The sequence below is a fragment of the Opisthocomus hoazin genome, chromosome 1 (assembly GCF_030867145.1).
Source record: "Opisthocomus hoazin isolate bOpiHoa1 chromosome 1, bOpiHoa1.hap1, whole genome shotgun sequence".
Lineage (NCBI taxonomy): Eukaryota > Metazoa > Chordata > Aves > Opisthocomiformes > Opisthocomidae > Opisthocomus > Opisthocomus hoazin.
This window is the reverse complement of record NC_134414.1, coordinates 104,381,898-104,399,909: the sequence shown is the minus strand read 5'-3', so window position 1 is coordinate 104,399,909 and position 18,012 is coordinate 104,381,898. Positions and strand designations below refer to the sequence as shown.

The 18,012-nt window shown below is 40.6% G+C and overlaps 1 protein-coding gene across 1 annotated transcript in view; it reads left to right on the top strand.

Moving 5' to 3' along the window:
• BACE2 (beta-secretase 2) overlaps positions 1–11,193 on the top strand; it is a 50,451-nt gene extending 39,258 nt beyond the window's left edge. The window contains exons 7-9 of the mRNA XM_075431715.1: positions 354–503; positions 1,683–1,851; positions 7,835–11,193. Of these exons, the coding sequence (XP_075287830.1) occupies positions 354–503; positions 1,683–1,851; positions 7,835–8,088 (573 nt within the window). The 3' untranslated portion in view covers positions 8,089–11,193. The remainder of the gene's footprint in view (positions 1–353; positions 504–1,682; positions 1,852–7,834) is intronic.
• Positions 11,194–18,012: the final 6,819 nt, after the last annotated feature.

The window sequence follows — 18,012 nt, the reverse complement described above, 5'->3', positions numbered from 1 at the left end:
CATAGTAAAAGCCCGTTGATGCTTTGCCTGTTTGTGGTACTGATTGCTCAGGGAGGTCATACATGTTCTGCAGAAGTAGAAGTAAGGAGACACAAATAAGGAGGGAAAGGAGAGCTAACTTTGCTCTTGCCTTTTCCCTCTTCTTCCAAGTCATAATGGATTATGATGCGCATCAATTTGTGCATTTGGTTTTTGCTTTGATCCTAAAGAGAAAGCTCTTTCTCAGGCTTGTGTTCATGCCTGAATTTCTCCATGGGAATGGAAGAGGTATGAAATAATGGTAGCGAACATTTACAAACATCTATCAAAATATATGCAATCTGTATGTATCACCTCTTTTTTTTTTTTTATAGGTACAAGAATTCTCTTCTGGTTTCTGGACTGGTTCACAGCTTGCATGCTGGGATAGAACTGAAAGACCCTGGTCCTTATTTCCCAAACTCTCCATTTACCTGAGGGATGAAAACTCCAGTAGGTCATTTCGGATCTCTGTCCTACCACAGGTCTCAACTTTCTTTGTTTATTCACTTATGCACTTATTTTTACTATTATAAAGCACATGCTCTTAAAAAATACAAGCCATTTTTAGTAGTAATAGAAAACAGGCTTATTTCATGCAAGGGAATTATTTTTAAATTAAATTTTAAAAATCAAATTTTAAATAGGGAAGTTCACAGATTTGTCAAACCTCAAACCAAAAAAGAAAACACAGTTTCCCTCTGAGTGCAGTCCATGTAGTTGGGAATGATTTTTTCAAATTGTCACAAAAAATCGGCAAGTTTTTGTTTTGCTTTCATGAGCTTTAGCCACATTAGATGTCAGTACAAAATGTCTCTGCTCATTTTGATCTTCTCGTTTTGGGAAGCAAATTGATTTGTTTTTTGTGGCATTCTGAGCTGGAGCACTTCTCTTGAACATGACAGTCTTGGCAATGAACCTCTGTGATCTCTTCACCAGTTTCTGTAACTTGGTTTGTTTATCTTTCATTAATATTCCATCCCAGCTAACGTGCCAATTTTTATTTTTCTTCTCTGGCTCCCTACCTCCTGCCCCCAGCATAGGTTGCAATACAGGCTAGTATCCTCTAACATTGCTAATACAGTCTTTTATCTTAGGGGATGGTCAGAAGCAAAGGGGAGCGTGAACCTTTTAAATACATTTTAACGTGAAATATAGTAAGGCCTTGTGATAAGATTTTTCTGTATTGATCATGTAGCTTGGCAATCTTTCATCTTCCCTGAGGAGACAAGGGGTAAAATGTGACTTGAATTTGTGAATCTGGAGCCTTGAAGCTGACACTGAATGCTCTCTGAATCCGTTCCATCCTGATAATTTTTTTAAATAATAAAATTATTTTCTGATTTAAGCTCATATCCCAGGTTCTTACTGAGCTGTCCTTCCCTTATGGAAAATACAGCAAAAAGTGGCTCTTGTGCATTTGCTGTTGACCTTCACATAGTGACCGACTGTGTTCAAATTTGAGCTTTGAATCCAAGAGCTTTACCCCTTAACTGCATGTAAGCTTTGATCAGTTTTACATCATATACAGAAATCTGTTTGCCCCTATTCATTCTCTATTTCCAGTGGTGTTTGACTGCTTGGAAATAAAAATCAAAAGGTCTGAACTTACAAGTACTGTGGGTGTGCTGCTTCTTACGTCTGGATTTTTTTTTTTTTAATAGCTTTATATTCAACCTATCCTTGGAATAGGAGAGAATTTACAGTGCTACCGATTTGGCATCTCTTCCTCCACAAATGCCCTAGTTATTGGTGCTACAGTCATGGAAGGCTTCTATGTAATATTTGACAGAGCCCAGAGGAGAGTGGGCTTTGCAGTGAGTCCGTGTGCAGGTAAGAGAAATGTTGTTTAGGACCTGGTGAGTGAGGAAACACCTGCTGCTCTTAAAGAAACACCTCTGCCACTTATCTGATGGGGAAACGAGTGGTTACTCATGAAGTGTGAAGGGTATATTTTTGAGCAATCCCAAGGTATTCAGATGTCAAGAGGGAAAAAAAAAAAAGCTGTATTGCACACAACAGTCTTGGCATGAAGTAAAACAGCCTCAGCTATGGGTATCTTAGCTGTGTTCTTCCCTCTGAGAGGTCTTCTTTCTGAGACAGCTGTCTGTGTGTGGTTTGCCCAACAGTTACATGAGACTTATCCTGGTTTTTAACGCAGCTTCATTTTTCTGTAGTTCCTGTTCTAATTTGCAGATAAATGCACTCTTCAGCTAACTTTTTCAATGTGCAGTGAAGTACCTTACTCATGCTTTTCTCTTAATGTAAAATGTGCCTTTTCAGTCTCTCAGAAATAGTCATAGAGCTAAGATGAAAGTGGGACTTAATTTAAGACTTGTGGTGTTTGTGTTGTTCTAAACAGATAGTTTTCTCAGTGTAAGCAGAAAGCCATGAATTTTTTTATTAGCTGCTGAAAAAATGTGAAAAAGCTCATAACTTTTGACTGTTTTTACAGTGCTGGTTAACCTTCCTCCCTTTTCATGATTTCTCTTATCATACCAAGGGTAGCTAAAAACAAAAGTTTTGGCGTTTCCGCCCCTTGTTATTGAGGCATTGCTTTGGCACCATAAGAACATAGAAGTGAGAGAGGAGGGAAAAGTCGTGTGCCCATATGTAAGTCTCTGTCCCAAACAGAAGTGGTCTGTGCCCTGGAAAAACATAGTAGCATCTGAGATTTGCATGAGAAAAGGCCTAGCACTGACAGTGCTTCTTTAATCCTCAGTATTTATGTTAGAGAGGGTAAGGGCAGTAAGTACTTGAGTGCTTAATGCAACCAGGTAATTGAGGGGAAAAAAGAGAGATACTCGCTAGCTGAGTTGTAGCCCCAGGGCATTTTAAAAGCCCTTTTTTTTTTTTTAATCTCTCCATTGTTAATGGATTCAAAATTGTCATCTTTGAGCTTGCTAGAAAGAAAATCTGGATATTGATGTGGGTTGCTTAATGAAGACCTCTATGAGGTACCACGCAGTGATGAAAGACACGTTTTGAATGTGTCTGGAAGGAAAGTGTAACTACACAAATACTGAAGACCAGGTTTTCCTGCCTTTCATTCCCTGACTGCTATTTTAGCAAGCATAGTGCTGCCTCCTGTCCCTGCCGCGCTGCAGCCATGAATGGAGAAGGGAAGGGGGCATTTTGACAGAACATACTGACCGGCATGTGGTCAGCAGGGGACACAAGCCAGCTGGTGCTCATAAGAACTGCTTTGACAGCACATCTTTGTTGAGAATAAGAATCAGGAAACCATAATAACACCTGAATGTTAATATTGCTGCATAGAAGTAGTGAGTTTGGCCACTTCATGTAGTTCTGCCAACCTCATCTAGAGAGGAACAACTGAGCTTGCTGAATAGAAATGAAATCTGAATTTACATGAGCTTGGACACATGATGATACCCGCTGGTGCTAGAAGGCGTTTCCTCCTTGTTTCTTTGTCCATGTTTCATGCATATGTCTAACCTAGCATTGTGGGAACTTAGCTTCTTGAGAAATCAGATGACACAAACCACTGACTGAGACCAGATATACTGATTTGTCAGACTCCACTTACAAGGGGCAGATGACATTTTGCTGGATGTGTCAGTTAGTCTGAATTCACTTCTTCGCAGCTTGTGGTTTCCATATTTAACATTACTTTCATCAGAAAACCACAACTGCAGTCACTGCAGTGTGAGGGATTAAGCTGCCTAACTGGCTTCCTGTGGAGGCTAGCCGTGTCCTCCATAGCAACTATACTAATGTAATTTATTTGGAGCTTTTTAGTCTGTTTGTAGGCATAAATTAAATTGAATTACTGGTGGCATAAATCTTCAGAAATAGAGAAATATAAAAGACCATTTGGTGTGGCTTTGCAATGACCTGTGCTTTCTTGTTTACAATAGAGGGTGAATGCTAAGCCCATGTTTTTAAGATGTTAAATGAGTGTGTGCTGAATACAAAAATGAGGACTAAAAGCCTTAACTTTATTGAACTCCCAAGTTTCTGTTGAGACTTGGCTAGAGATGAGAACTGGCTTATCCTGCAGTAGTCCTGGCACTACTCTCATTCTCCAGGATGTACCAAGAGTGAGGAGAGTTAGCTAGATGGCTGCAGAAAGCTATTCCATTGCAGCAGGAAAAGAAACTTGCCTCTTCCTCGATATGTGAAACCCTTGAAGACTTATTCTGCCTGTTACTGATTTCAAGTTGTTTAAAGTTGCCTGTTCATAATTTCAGGGATAACCTCCTGTTTACAGGATGACTAAGACAGGTTTTGGATCAGGTCCCTTCCTGAGACAAGATGTTCAGATCAGCTAGTTAGTATTAGTGAAGCAACCTGATGGTGCCTCAGCATCAAGCAGAATTAGACCCCTGGTGTTTTTGTAGTAAGTGAGAGGATCGTAGGAGCAAGACTTGGGTGTTTTTTAGGGAAGAAATGCACCAAGCACTGTAGTGATAAATGACTTCTAAACTAAACTGTGATGAGACAGAATGTACCTGAATTTGTGGGCACTAAGTTCAAGAGAATGGACAGCATGATGAATAGCAGGGCTTCAGTCCAGAAGGACCTTGGTAACGTGGAGGACTGGGCAGCAGAAACCTCAGGAGTTTTAGTGAACAGAAGTGCAAAGTTCTGCACCTCGAGCAGAAAACCACCACGCATGGGTACAGTCTGGGAAGGGACTGTCTGAATAGCAGCCCTGCGGAAAAAGACCTGGGGATTATAGCGGGCCCAAAGTTGAATGTAAGCCAAGGGTGAGTGCAAGTGAAACTACGTAACAAGGGCAATATCCACCAGTTACATTCACGAAGGTTCGAGTTGGACATGAGGAATTTCTTCTTCACCAGGAGGGTGGTACAGCACTGAAACAGGATGCCCAGAGGGATCATGAGGTCTCCATCCTCAGTGCTTTACAAGACCTGGCTGAATAAAGCTGCAGCTGACCTGATCTATTGCTGGTGACAGTCCTGCTCTGAGACTGGACTAGGTGACTTCCAGGGACCCTTTCCAAGCAGCCCTTTACAATTTTATGATAAATTTGATCTACCTTCAGGTTTGCTTCTTCTCCAAACCACCCAAGATGGTGAGTGAGTGAGTGAGTTCTACACAAATGTTATAAAATAGCATTTTTCCAGAGGTGCCTTTTTTGTCCTGTAATCAATAATGAAGAAAATTTATTCAAGGTCAAGAATTCATTGTAGGTAGCTAACAGAAAATGTTCTAAAAAATATATGCCAAAATATTCTAATTCGGCTAATATGTAATATGCTAAGTGTATGTGACTGTTAGTTTATGTTAAGGTCTTGTTTGAACAGTTCAGGCAAATTTTCTCTCTTTTGATTTCCCCTCAGTTTCTCTGGGGGTGGAAGAGGGAGAGGGAAAACTTTTCTTTTTGGAGGGAAGAAAGCAGAGGCTGTGCTGCTATCAAGAATTCTCAAAATGTAATTTAAAATGTCAGCCACTATGGCAACAGTTTTGTATTGCCTTTTTTAATAGGAGTAATTGTTGTAGTCAAGCCAAATAATGAGTAATTAGGGACTGTTTTTTTCAAAGCTATCTCCAATGTGGAAAATTGTGCTGCCTTTTTTTTCCCCCCACTGCTTCAAAATACTAAATTCCTAAGTAGTAATACTTATGCCTTGCATTTCACATTAATATTACATGTGATTTAGTTTGGTTTTGCTGCAGGACTTCAAAGAGGCAGATGAAATGCTGTGAAGGGGTGAGATATCCAGCAGAAACAATTACATGGTAGACAAAGTGCAATACTGGGACTCCGACCAAAACTGATTACTACCAGAGGCCTTCTAGGTAGTCTTTTACAAGTCTGTCCACTACTGTGCAGCTCCCTTACCATATCTATGTAACAGCAGTGTCTTGGCAAACACGTGCTGACAATATAGAGTGCACGGGCCAGTTTATTACCATTCAATGAGCTGAAAGAGTATGCGTTTGGTATTCACCAGTGTTAGGGTGCTTGTGGGCGCAGCCTCGGGTTTCACCCAGTCCACTCTAAAACCGTATTGATGCTGAAGGAGTCTTCCTACACCTGCAGCTGGAGAAGAGGTTGGTTCAGTTGAGTGATCCTACAGAAAATTCCTCGTTTGGGCATTTTGTTTATTATGACAGGTTGGTTCTCCATAAAATCTGAGAGTTGCCCTGACCCTCCTTGCAGACTACCAGTCACTAGCACCAATACAAAAGAGGCAGCAAGGGACAGGAGTGGGGGTGAGCAGGACTGTCTTTTTCAGCAGCAACCTGTGATTAAGTTGAATTGAGTCTAATGAGACTTAAACCTTAAAATAATATGAGACGTTGGGAGGCCAGGGACTGAATACCAACTAAAATCTCTCCCAATAAATTCCAGGTAAAGCAGCCCACCTATTCTGAATTTGTTTCTCCACAAAGAACCTTAAAGGCCACCTTCCTGCCTTTCCAAATCTCAGGCTCCCCTCTTCCTTCCAAAGGGTATTTTACACTGATCTCTTTAAACATGCTTTCAGGAGTCATGTCTAAGTTATGTGTAAATAAGAGATACTGTTTTCAGGAGGCAGGATCACTTACAATCTGGCAAGAGTATGTCTGTGTATAAAATGAACAAGAAATTAAGCAGAAAGGTTAAAACTGAGGCCTTTATAAAAAAATACACAAACGTCTTTTGAAGTATCAGACTAGAGAAGCGAATTACAACTGTTTGGAAGACTTGTTAAAATGCACAGACAGCACAAACTGCAGGCTCCTAGTTGCCCCAAGCAAGCTAAAAGGTATCCATCCTTCCCCGGCCACGCACCTGCAGATGTGAAATGCTCTGAGTATTTTGTTGCCCTAGGCAACTCACTTGCTCTCCCTTTACAATATGCGTAGCCCTGTCCACAACTCAGGGGAACTTTGCTGCGCTTGCCACGGTTACTGTGACAACCATGGGCAGCATAACCCTTTTTTAGCAAATACTGGTTTAACAAGTAGGGGTTTGTGATGGTAATGAAAGAAGTCACACAGTCTGTGATGTTACCGACACGGATGGCTGTTCGAAAACAGAGCTGCCAAAGAACCCCTTCATGCTTCTTGCCTTAGCTTTGTCATCTCCATTTTTCAAGCTGCTTGGTTAGCTTCTCCCTCCCTGCCCAACAGCACTGCTCCTTCATGTCCCATCTTCTCACTCCTGACATTGACCTTCCTCTCCACCATTCCCCTTTTCTGTACAGCTGTCACCCAACTCTCCTGCCTCGCCTCCTCTTCATTCTGAATTTTCACCTCCACTCACAAGAGTATCAGTGCTGCTTTCCACCCTGCACCTTGTGTTTAAGATACAGTCTTTTAAGGTATCTGTGAAGCTAATGATCCTGCATGGCTCCCTAAGACCCTGGAAGATAGCAAACACAGAAGATATAAGAATCAGCTGAGGTACTCTTCCAGTTATTGCAAATGCCAGAAACAAACAAAAAACTGCCCAGGCCCTGACCTACTCCAGTGTAGGTGGTGTAGGGTTTTTAAGCTTTGTTAAATTGACATTTCTGAAAGGTTAGTCCAGAGAGAACAGGCCCAGTGGCCTGGGCTTTAATTTGGGCTGTAAGAAACCTGATGTACATGTCTGATCTCTTGTTGACAGCCTGTGTAGATGTGGGAGTATCATGGTCTCTTTATGCTTCAGGTTCCCTTTTAGTAAACATGGAATACTAGTATTTTTATTGCAATGAGAAATGCAATAAAACATGAGCGTGCTGAGATGTATGATAATGGAGGAAAAGGGATATATAGGTATTTAAGCTAGATCTTTTCTTACTTGCTTTTAAATGCTGTCTATAGACTTAATGTTTTTCTTTCTGTAATTTCTCAGAAGTTGATGGTTCTCCAGTATCTGAGATTGAAGGCCCTTTCACAACAGCAGATGTTGCAAGCAACTGTGTTTCTAGCGTTTCTTTCCATGAACCAGTGTTGTGGATTGCATCCTATGCTCTCATGAGCCTGTGTGGAATTATCCTCCTTGTACTGATCATCCTGCTGCTTATTCCACCACGGTGTCAGCATCGCTACACCGACAACGACGTGGTGAATGACGAATCCTCCTTAGTGCGTCATCGATGGAAATGAGAAACTTGATCATGAAACCTGGGACTTAGAATGAAGAGCAAAGTGCTTTGCCAAGGGGAAGAAGCCAATGCCTCAGTCCTTTCTATGTTCATTACAAATTGCTGTTGAAATCCTGCCAAATAGCCTGCATCATAACTTTTTAAGCTTTATTTTCTAACACTGGTTCTGAACCAAAGCACTGTTAACCACCTCTTAAGTGCTACAGTACTGGATTTACTACTGCAGTACCATGAGCCTTTATGCTCTCAATAGTACCTTCTTTTAAAAAAAAAGAAAAAGAGAAAAAAAAACACCATGGTGTTCTTCCACTGTCTGAACAAAATTGTCCATCCCTCTTTCACAAAAAAGGAGCTGTCAGCATTTTCTAACTAACCAAGCCTTGACTGTAGAAAAAGAGAAAAAAACTTAATAAGCTTTCTTATTAATTGCATTAAATGAATACTGCTTTCTGTTTACATTGATTCATTTTGAAACTGTGCTTATGGTGTGGGGGAGGGAGAAAGGTCAGAGTTAAGCAGCAGAGAAAAGCAAGTGAGGTCAAGAAGAAAAGTTGGTTAGTGGGTTTTTTTCCTCAAAATCACTGCTGCCAATTGAGAGGGTCACCCTTCCTGAGTGTTACTACAAAATATTTGAGGAGGTGAAAACCAGGAAACATACTTGTTCAGCCTTAGTGTAAAACAAGACTACCTCTCTTAATTTACAAGGATGCTACCACTGGTAAGCGTGTGGCTTAGAACTGGTCTTGAAGCACAAGATGCTCCATACAACCACATGCACATTCCTTGGCATCGAAGTAGTGGATTTTATAAAAATTAATACTTCATGACTTGTGACTCTGGTGCACAAAAAAACCCTTTTAGTTTTCCCCCTAGTGTTGGGTTTCGTGTGGTTTGTTGTATTTTTTCTGAGTTGAGGATGTCTGATATTTAGAAAAGGCTGGTCTGCATATGTAGGGACATGATAAAGCTAAGGTCCGTGTTCTGCCATCTCTTTTGGTATTCCTAGTAAGCCTGTAACAGAAAGGAAACAACAAAATGAGAAAAACAACCCTTTTTTTTGGCTGAGCTTGGCAACCTAGAAGTTCAAGAAAAAAGTGTCTGTCTTCATGCACAGACTGTGAAGTGAAAGTCTTAATGCTGGCTTGTTTTTCAACTTCAACAGCCGTTTGACGTGTTTAGTTTAGCTTCACCAGTGTGTCAATCAAATGAAAAGCGTGTGTACTGATCGTCTGAAAACAAACATGTGGTAAGACAATAGTGGGAGAGAACAGGGAAGGATACATTTGACCAGACTTCCATTGTGCAAGCATAGATCTTAATGCTGAGGTCAGAATATGGTATTTTCTTTGCAGATAGGACAATTTTTCTTGTATCTAGTCAGTGAGCATTGCAGAACCTCCATTGCTTTTCTATAACACTGGGGTAGTGGATTTGAAAGATAAACAATGCAAGGTTGAGGAGTCCGGCAATAACCATTAGTTATCTGGGTTTGTTTGTTTGGTTTTTTTCAAAAACAAAGGAAAAAAGAAAATCCTTTGTATTTCGATAGCGGAGCGGTTTGCATATCTGTGTGGGGAAAAAAGGAGGGGAAAAAAAAAGGAAGCTTAGATCAGAATCTCCCAATCCCTTCCCTATAAAATTTTCTGCCTATGATCCTTCATATAGCTTTCTGATTCACACTGCCTCTGCAGCCGACTCTGCATGGAATAAGCAGAGATTTCTTTTTTTGAGGAATGGTGCTTTTACAGAGGTGCACATAATGTGTGTGAAAATAAAGCGCTGGGGTTTTTTTAAACTAACTTGCGTATTTCACTTCATAACTGGAAGTGCCTGTGGTTTTTGCTTTTAATTCTTGCACTTTCAGATTGCTTGGCTGAATAGAGTGAAATAATTGGTGTTGTGATCCAACGTCTGAAAATTATTTCTCTTGGAATTAGGAGTTGGAAATAGGAGGAAATTCTGCGTTTGCTTCTTTCTTCGTCTGCCTCTTAGTTTTTAAGGAGAGAAAAATGATTAATTATATGGAATATAAGAAACTATAGAGCTTAGGTGTTTTCTCCCTGTTCTGTTTTCCATACATCTCTCTCAATGTCTTATAATTAGAATTTTTAGTACATATTATAACAAGAAATTCCCTTGAGTTTTTCTTAAAGCAATAGACTTTGCTGAGAAAAGAAAGAGGGTGATGTTTCTAGTTCTGTGCTTCGGTTCCGTATCATCCTCCTGGGTTTGGTTTGACACATAACAAATAATTTCAAAGTTGTATTCCTTCTTTTGCAGTATAGTAATATAAATAATGCTTCTGTCACCTGTTTCAGACAGAAACACAGTGTGAGTGTTTGGATTGATGCAGCGGTAAACAATGAGCCCTTTTTCAATTCAGAAATTAATAACACTCATATGCTCTTAAAATGCATCCTAGCTGCTTCTCTCTTCCCACCCCTTCCTATCTCCTTACCACAAAGAGTTTTAGGAAGGAATTTCTTGGGAATGGTTCCTAGTATGCTTTCTAATGACAAGCGACTATTTTTTCTGAGTTGCTTAACAAAGTCTTTTTAGTGTGCTAGATTTCCTATAAAAGCCTTTCAGTTTTACCCTTTCACTTTGAATGTCATTGGTCAAGACATTTTAATAGAAACACTTGAATTATATGAGCAATAATCAAGTAGCACAAATGAAATAGTAATATATTCTTGAGTTTTCGTGCATCCCTTGCCACTAAAATTTAGCTTATAGTGAAAGTGCTGTTAGTGACATCTGCTAGCAGCACAAACTTCATCTCAGCTTGTAAATTGATACTTAGGCTGGCAGATATTCAGGTGAGTATTGCTTTGTTGCTCTGGCAACAAGAGCAGCAACAGAAACCCTTGAGGCTTCATTTTTAGCCTACAGCACATTAAGAAAAATAATGCTCTTGAGCATTTTTCTATGAAAGATGAAATACCGTGATAGACTACAATGTTACCATGTGTGTCTTACTAGTGATCTCTTTCCCAGATATATTTTGTTTTAAAGGAGAGTGCTGTGAGATATTTTATGCTACTGTTAACTAACTTCAGATATAAGATTAAACCATGCCTGAAAAAAAAAAGGGGGGGGGGGGGGGGGGGGGGCAAAAAAAACAGAGCAAAGATGGTGGTGGAAAGTATTCTCTATTTATTATGTAAGACAGGATGCTCCACCTCACAGGACTCCAAATCATTCCTTGCATGCGTGTCAATATTTCTTGCAGAACCAGTGTTTTCCTAATGTGACTGTAATATCATGTACCATGAAAATGTCAAAAAGCCGTGTTTCATTGGATGCAGCCTTTTAGATAATTGATGCTATCAGTTCAATCATTAGGGATTTGAAGATGTGTGATTTGAGTTCAAGTAGTTAAACTTGAGTTCAGGCATGAGAATATGTTAGTTCTATCCCGCTGCCTTCACAAGTTCTAGAAATATTATCATGGGCTTTTTGGCTCGACTTGAATGCTGAAGAAAATAGATGAAGAATTTTAATAAGCCTTTTTTTTCAAGTTCTGTAAAAGAAGTTATGTAAAGGGGATGGGTTTTAAGGTGAGAGAGCTTGTATTTAGGATTTGTATGTTGGATCAACCTAAACGCAATATATCAAGGCAGTGTACCATCCCAGTTCTTTGCTTTGACGCTGCGCAGGTTAACTAGTGGTAATCACAGAGCTATCAGTTTTGGTATCTCTTCTTAATATATCAGTTGCTTAACAACAGTTAACTCTTTATCAGCTCAAGTCAATCTGTGAGTATTCTACCCAATTACTTGCTATGTGTCAGCTGGCTGAGATTCACTGAAGGATGAGCCATTTGTAGACTAACCTTTTCCTTTTAGATATGAAAAGGCTTATGAGAGTTGCTTAACACAGCACATTTTCAGAGAGAGAGTGGTCCTTAAGTTTTCTGATAATCCAAAATGATGGTGCTGCTGAAGCCGCCTTTGATTTCTGTAGAGGTTTCCAGCAACTGGGTTGGTTGGTTGTCATAACTCAGACATGAGCTTCATATATGTAAGTAGTAATATCAGCTGCATAATGAAGGGAGCCGGTACATTGACCTGTGGAGGTGAAAGTAAAGGAAATTACGGAGAGCAAAATAAGTAAGCTACTCTTCACTTCATTAAAAAGTGTAAGAGCATAATGGATTGATCCCTTTAAGAGAAGTCTGTACGATTTACCAAGACATTGGTTCATGTCAAACTTGACTCTCTGATTGATAAATTGTTCATTTCTGACTGCTGAAGCTCTTGCTGCTGTTCAGAGAAGTGAAGACAGATTGGTGATGGGACATGAGCAATCTTCTGAGCCAGTCAGATTTTCTGGCTTCTGGGGCCTAATTAGACATTATGCCAGGCTTGTGAGGAATCCAGAGTCCTGGTAACAGCTCCTGGGGAATGCTATCTGAAATATAACTGTTGGCTTCAGCTGAAACCCTGGATGAGATGGATGTGTACCGCAGAAGCCACTGCTATGACTTGCACTAGCTGACAGAGGGGCTACGGTGAGCTGAAGCTGGCTGGTGTTGGGAAATGTGTAGATGCTAAATAATTGAGTCTTCTACCAGACTTCCAGATCAAGGCTGAGGCACCTTGGTAGAGCAGAATGGGAGAGCAACTGCAGTCGCTGACAAGCTGCTGTAAGTGTAACGTCAGTCAGTCACCTGGCTTCTTTGGTAAGTGTTCGCTTGTCTGAATAATTTTGAAAGCCAGCGTACTCTAAGGTGCCTCTTGCTGCTACGGGGAATTTTGCGCTCACAGGTCAATAAGGGGCACAATCATCTTTAAGTGCAATCGTTGGCCAGTTACTGAATACTCGCCTCTCCATGTAACAAAAAGCACATAGTGGTATGTCTCTCCTCTAGCAATAGTCTGTTTGTAAGCAACAAAGCAGGTTATTTTAAAACATATTGACATCGGTGACTGCACAGCAGTAATATAAGAATGTTTTGTTTGCCTTTTTTTTTTCTTTTTACTGTATCTAGGTTTTGGCTGGATCTTTGTGGTTGGGCAGTTTTTGAAATACTGGGAATTTTAGATTAGACTACAAAGGCATATGTAGAATTTCTTTTAAGCTAGCCGGAATGTAAAACACAGAAAGTTATTTTCAGCATTTAAAAGGAAGTAGCTCTCAATAAGTGTTCTCTCTTTTTTTTTTTTTTAGTTGACGATAATCACTTAAAATCAATGTCTTTGAGTATAGCTGCTGTTCTTCTAATTCGCTGGTTGTAAATCTTCTGATTTTTCTGATTGTCTTCTCCCTCCTCATTCCTCCAAAAAAAAAAGCTCCTAAAAGCTGCAGACCTCTACATCCAAAATTCAGCGTTCTAAGAAAAGATACATTTTTCTTGGTGACCATTCACAGACTACTTGCTTTAAAGTGGTTTGTAAGGCTTTAGAAATTAACTCCAGGTTGAAAATACTTTGCATTAGTATTAGGAGGAGAATTAGAGCCAAAACTTCATGTGTGTCAGAGGTCGCTGAATTTGTCTGTGTGCAGAGAACTCCTTCATGCATTTGACTGCATTTCCTAGACCTCTTTCTCTTCCCACTTGGAAATACTTAACCACTTGGTCTTCCTCACTGGTCCTGTACATTTTCCTTTTTCTCTGTCCTTATGAAATACAGGGGTGGAGAGGAGGACCACAAGGAGCTGTGAGAGTTAGTGCCATTCCTTAAGCAGATGATGGCCCACTCCTTGAAGGCCTTGCGGTGTTTTGTCCTACCACCAGGTGTAGTGGGCCCTTACTGTCTGTTGGCTCTTCTTGCTGATGGAGACACTTCTGCTTCTTCCAGTTGAGCAACTCTGCCTGCTCCGACTTTACAGTGATGTGTACTTAGGCAAAATACTTGAATAAACTACATTGTTTGTAACCATCCTCTCATCATCTTTGAAGAGGGAAATTTTCACACAGCCATGTCAAACCTGCAAAGGGTATCTTTATTCCTGTGTTGTTAGAGAAGAATTATACAGTTGAATGTTTAAATGGACATATTTCCAACATAGCTGTCCTTTGGAAAATTCTTGGGGAAAAATATGGATTCAAGAAAATCGTGTTGAAGTGGTACTGAAAAGAAAACTACAATTTCTGGATAGCACCAAGGTGTGGATTACTGCCATATGTCCTGGAAAAAATCGCTTTGCTAGCCAATACTCTGTGTGTGCATAAACTATACAAGGTTGAGTGGTTTAAATAAGATTTATTTGAAACAGACAGTTTGCATTTTTTATTAAAAATTTTATATGGAGATGCAGAAATCTTTTAAGACTTTAACACTACAATAACTGTTATTTGATAGTTATTTAGGAAGCATGGAAAGGGTTTCACCTTTAAGGAAATGCTTCTATCCTGCAGAGGCATTTCTTCGCCTGATTTTTTTTTTTCTAACAGATGAGATGTTATGTTGACTGAAAGGAAAATAGGATCAAAACTTCGAAAAAAGGGGTGTAGTCTTTTTAAAACAGTCTTCAGGTGATGTCAGGATGTCTATCCCACTTGTCATCAAGCCCCATTACTGAATTTTCCAAAAATTGGTATTTTGTACATTCAGGTCTTGCCATTTTCAGATAAATGCTATGTAAAAAATCAAATTTTCTGCTGCTTAAAATAAATGATTAATTCTTTCAACCTTTTCTGTGTGTCTTTTTAAATGCTGTTAAGGTAAAGCGGATAAACTATAGCCATCCAAATTCTTCCTAGTGCTTTGTGACTTTCAATTCTAACTTCTGCCTTTGGCCCTGAAGAGAAAGCAGAACCGCTCTGCGTCTCGCCTGAGCCCTGCCGGGGGGGGAGGAGACAGGCAAGTCGGGCCCCAAGGTGATTTTCCCTGCTTATGCACAAATAACGGGGACGTTCGCGCTTCCACTTCTCGTCAGGTCGTTTCGGCGTTGGGCAGAAATCGGGGACAGAAAACGTTCACGTGAGAATGTGAAGCTTCTGATCGTCGCGGGGGGATTCAGGCGATATTTTAGACTGTCGCTGTCTGCTGCCCCGAGCTTATAAACGAGGCAGGCGCGGAGGCCGAAGGCCCCGGGCCCCGTCGCGGCAGCCCCCTGGCCGGGCCGGGCCGCGCCGCGCGCGCTTCCCGCCGCCGGGAGGTGGCGCGCGGGGCTCGTTCTCCCGGCGCAAGTGCCGGGTTTGCGGGGCCTTGCGCCGCCGGTTCCGTTGTCTTGCTTGGCAGCCAGTAAAAGCGCTGTCAGATTTTCTCTTTTTTTTTTTTTTTTTTTTTTTTTTTAAGATCCTAACTAAAAAAGTGCTGGGCTTGGGATCCCCTGATCATGTGATAATATCCCTCTCCCCCTCCCCCCCTCCAAACAAAGCCTCTTGTTGAAAGTCCGTTATTTTTAAGCCCTCCCCTGTGAAGGCAGCGTGGCGTACGCGTGTTGATAAACCTAAGGGGTCGGTCAAGCAAGACAGATCGGCACCAACTGCTGAACACGGTGGCTTTATCTCACGCTTTGGGCGTCCGGCTGGTTTAGCTTGTCTCCATCCCGACGTTCGGTAAAGCCCACCTGTTATTGTACAGCTCTGCTCTCACAGGTACCGGGCAAGTTTTCAGTTTTTTTTTCTTGTGCTTGAACTTCTCCTGTGCTTCTGAAACTGCCATCATCTTCAGAGCACCCTCTGTGCTTCAGGCTAGTTGAATCCAAAATTGTAAAACTGTCTGTTCATTCACATTCCTCTCGCTCATCTTTCCCCGCTAAAGGTGGCTCATCTAGACATAACACCTTTTAAGTCTGTGTATGAAACATTCATTGGAAGAATACTGCTCTTTTAGTAACGACAGTGCAGTATAGACAAATACGTGAGGTTTACAATTCAAGTGCTCGATGTAATTTTTCAGGACATGTAATTCTGATGGGCACTTAAACTGCAGACATTAACTGTTCTTCCCTTTCTGCACCAAAACAAACTCTTTTTAAAAATAAATTATTTGGGTTGTGGTTTTTTTTGCCTTCTAGCAGCTCACAAATAACATCTGCCTATACCTTGACTCATGATTTGTTTTTCTAGGAAATTCAATGGCATTTCCTAAGAAATACAGGTTATTGTTAAGACTACAAGAATCTATGCTGCCAGTGTATACACGAATACTAGAATATTGGATTTTTATAGTTGTTAGCTACGTAAAACTACTTCTTATGAAAAAAACAAGGTATTGTGTTATTCGACATACTTATTTTTATGCACCCAGCGCTGTTCTGAAATACTATGCATGAGAATGCTATTTACTTTTCCTTTGGTTGTGTATTTTTTTAGTTGTAAGCTTAACATTAACTCCAGCTTTCCATATTCTTACTGTGTGAAGTTTTTTTATTGTTGTACATCTTGGACATTCTCTAAGTTGGTGTTTTATACTGGTTTTTAACTGCTGACGTATTTTTACACAGTTTTCTAGTTTGCTCATATATTCCCTTTCATTGACTAATTATACCACCTTTTGCCCCACACTGTCCTGCAGCACTGACCCACTGTGGCTGCCCACCTCTTTTGCCATCCTGGCCCACAGGTAAGGTGACACCTTTTTTTCTCTTTCCCCTCTCTAGAAGATAGGTCTGAAAGAAACCTGGGTCTCTAACTGTGTGCATGGGCTGGGCTTCAGAAGTGGATTTACTGTGGGTTTTTTTCTCTTTTAGAACTCCAGCATCACCGTCAGGCGACCTGAGCCCATCACAGTGGCACCAGCCTGGGTCCCTGTTGAGAAACCTCGTGCTGGCAGAATGGTTCAGCGAAGAGCTTCAGAACATACCATGGGATGCCGTCTCATCAAGCTATGGGTGCTCTGGGATTGCTGATAGCAGGGAGCTTGCCGATCCTGCTCCCTCTGGTAAATCTCTGCTTGACTGAGTGGGTTTACGCAATTCTTTACACCCAGACTCAGCTGTAGACCATATGGGATTGCACGGGGTCTGTGCTAATAGGGGACTGCAGGCCTGATGACTATGCCAACAGCAGCATTTCAAGAAAACAGGCAACACAGATCCTGCAGGATTGTGCAAAGCTATCTCAAAGTATCGGGCTTTAATAGAAGGATTTTCCTCTCCCTCATTTTGTCCTTCCCCCTTCCATTGCCTACCTCTTCTGAAAAGTTTGGGTCACTATGTATTAAAGATTATTAGATTTGGGCCCATAATATGTTGAGCTATTGCTGCTAGTACTGAGGAAACTTTGCTGGTCAACATCTTCTGTCTGGTAAAGTGCAATTGAATATATTTTCCTTGCGTATCTCTGGATTAACAAAGCATAAAAAAAGCACACAAATATGCCCCGCCTTAAACAATTTTAAGTTCTTTAAGGTTATTTAACAGACCAGCAACGTCCTGGGAACTAGACTCACTAGCTTTACAGGTTTTCTATCTTATCAACTGAAAGTAATCATTGGTTACTTTTTGCCTTCTGTTATATGATCCATTTTTGCATATCTGGGGGAAAGACGTTAAGATTTTAACACATCCACAGAAGTATCTAAAAGCTGTCATCTTGTTCTATGTATTTGCTCCTGGGTTTCATGAAGATGTTCAGGTATGCCAGAAAAAAAAAAAACCTCATCATATTACAATATATATTTAAATCCCTATTTCTCCACATTACTCTTCATGCTACCACAATTAAGGATGCTGAGTTATGGGCGCAGGCACACGGTGATGCATGGCTGAGTTACAGCAGCTTAAAGAACTGCTTTTCCACATTGCCACCCCTGTTGTCCAAGTGTATGTACTTATCTGTCCCAAGACTTAGGTAAAATTAATTAACTTAAACATTAATTGCATATTTTAGGTAGGTGGTCTAGTTTTTCTAGTAGCTCTTCAAGTCCTCGTGACCTCTGGAAACAAAGATTTGGTAAAATATTCTTTCTCTGCCTTAAAAACTCTACCTGCATTTTAAATCATCAAAATCTTTTCACCTATCCTAGTA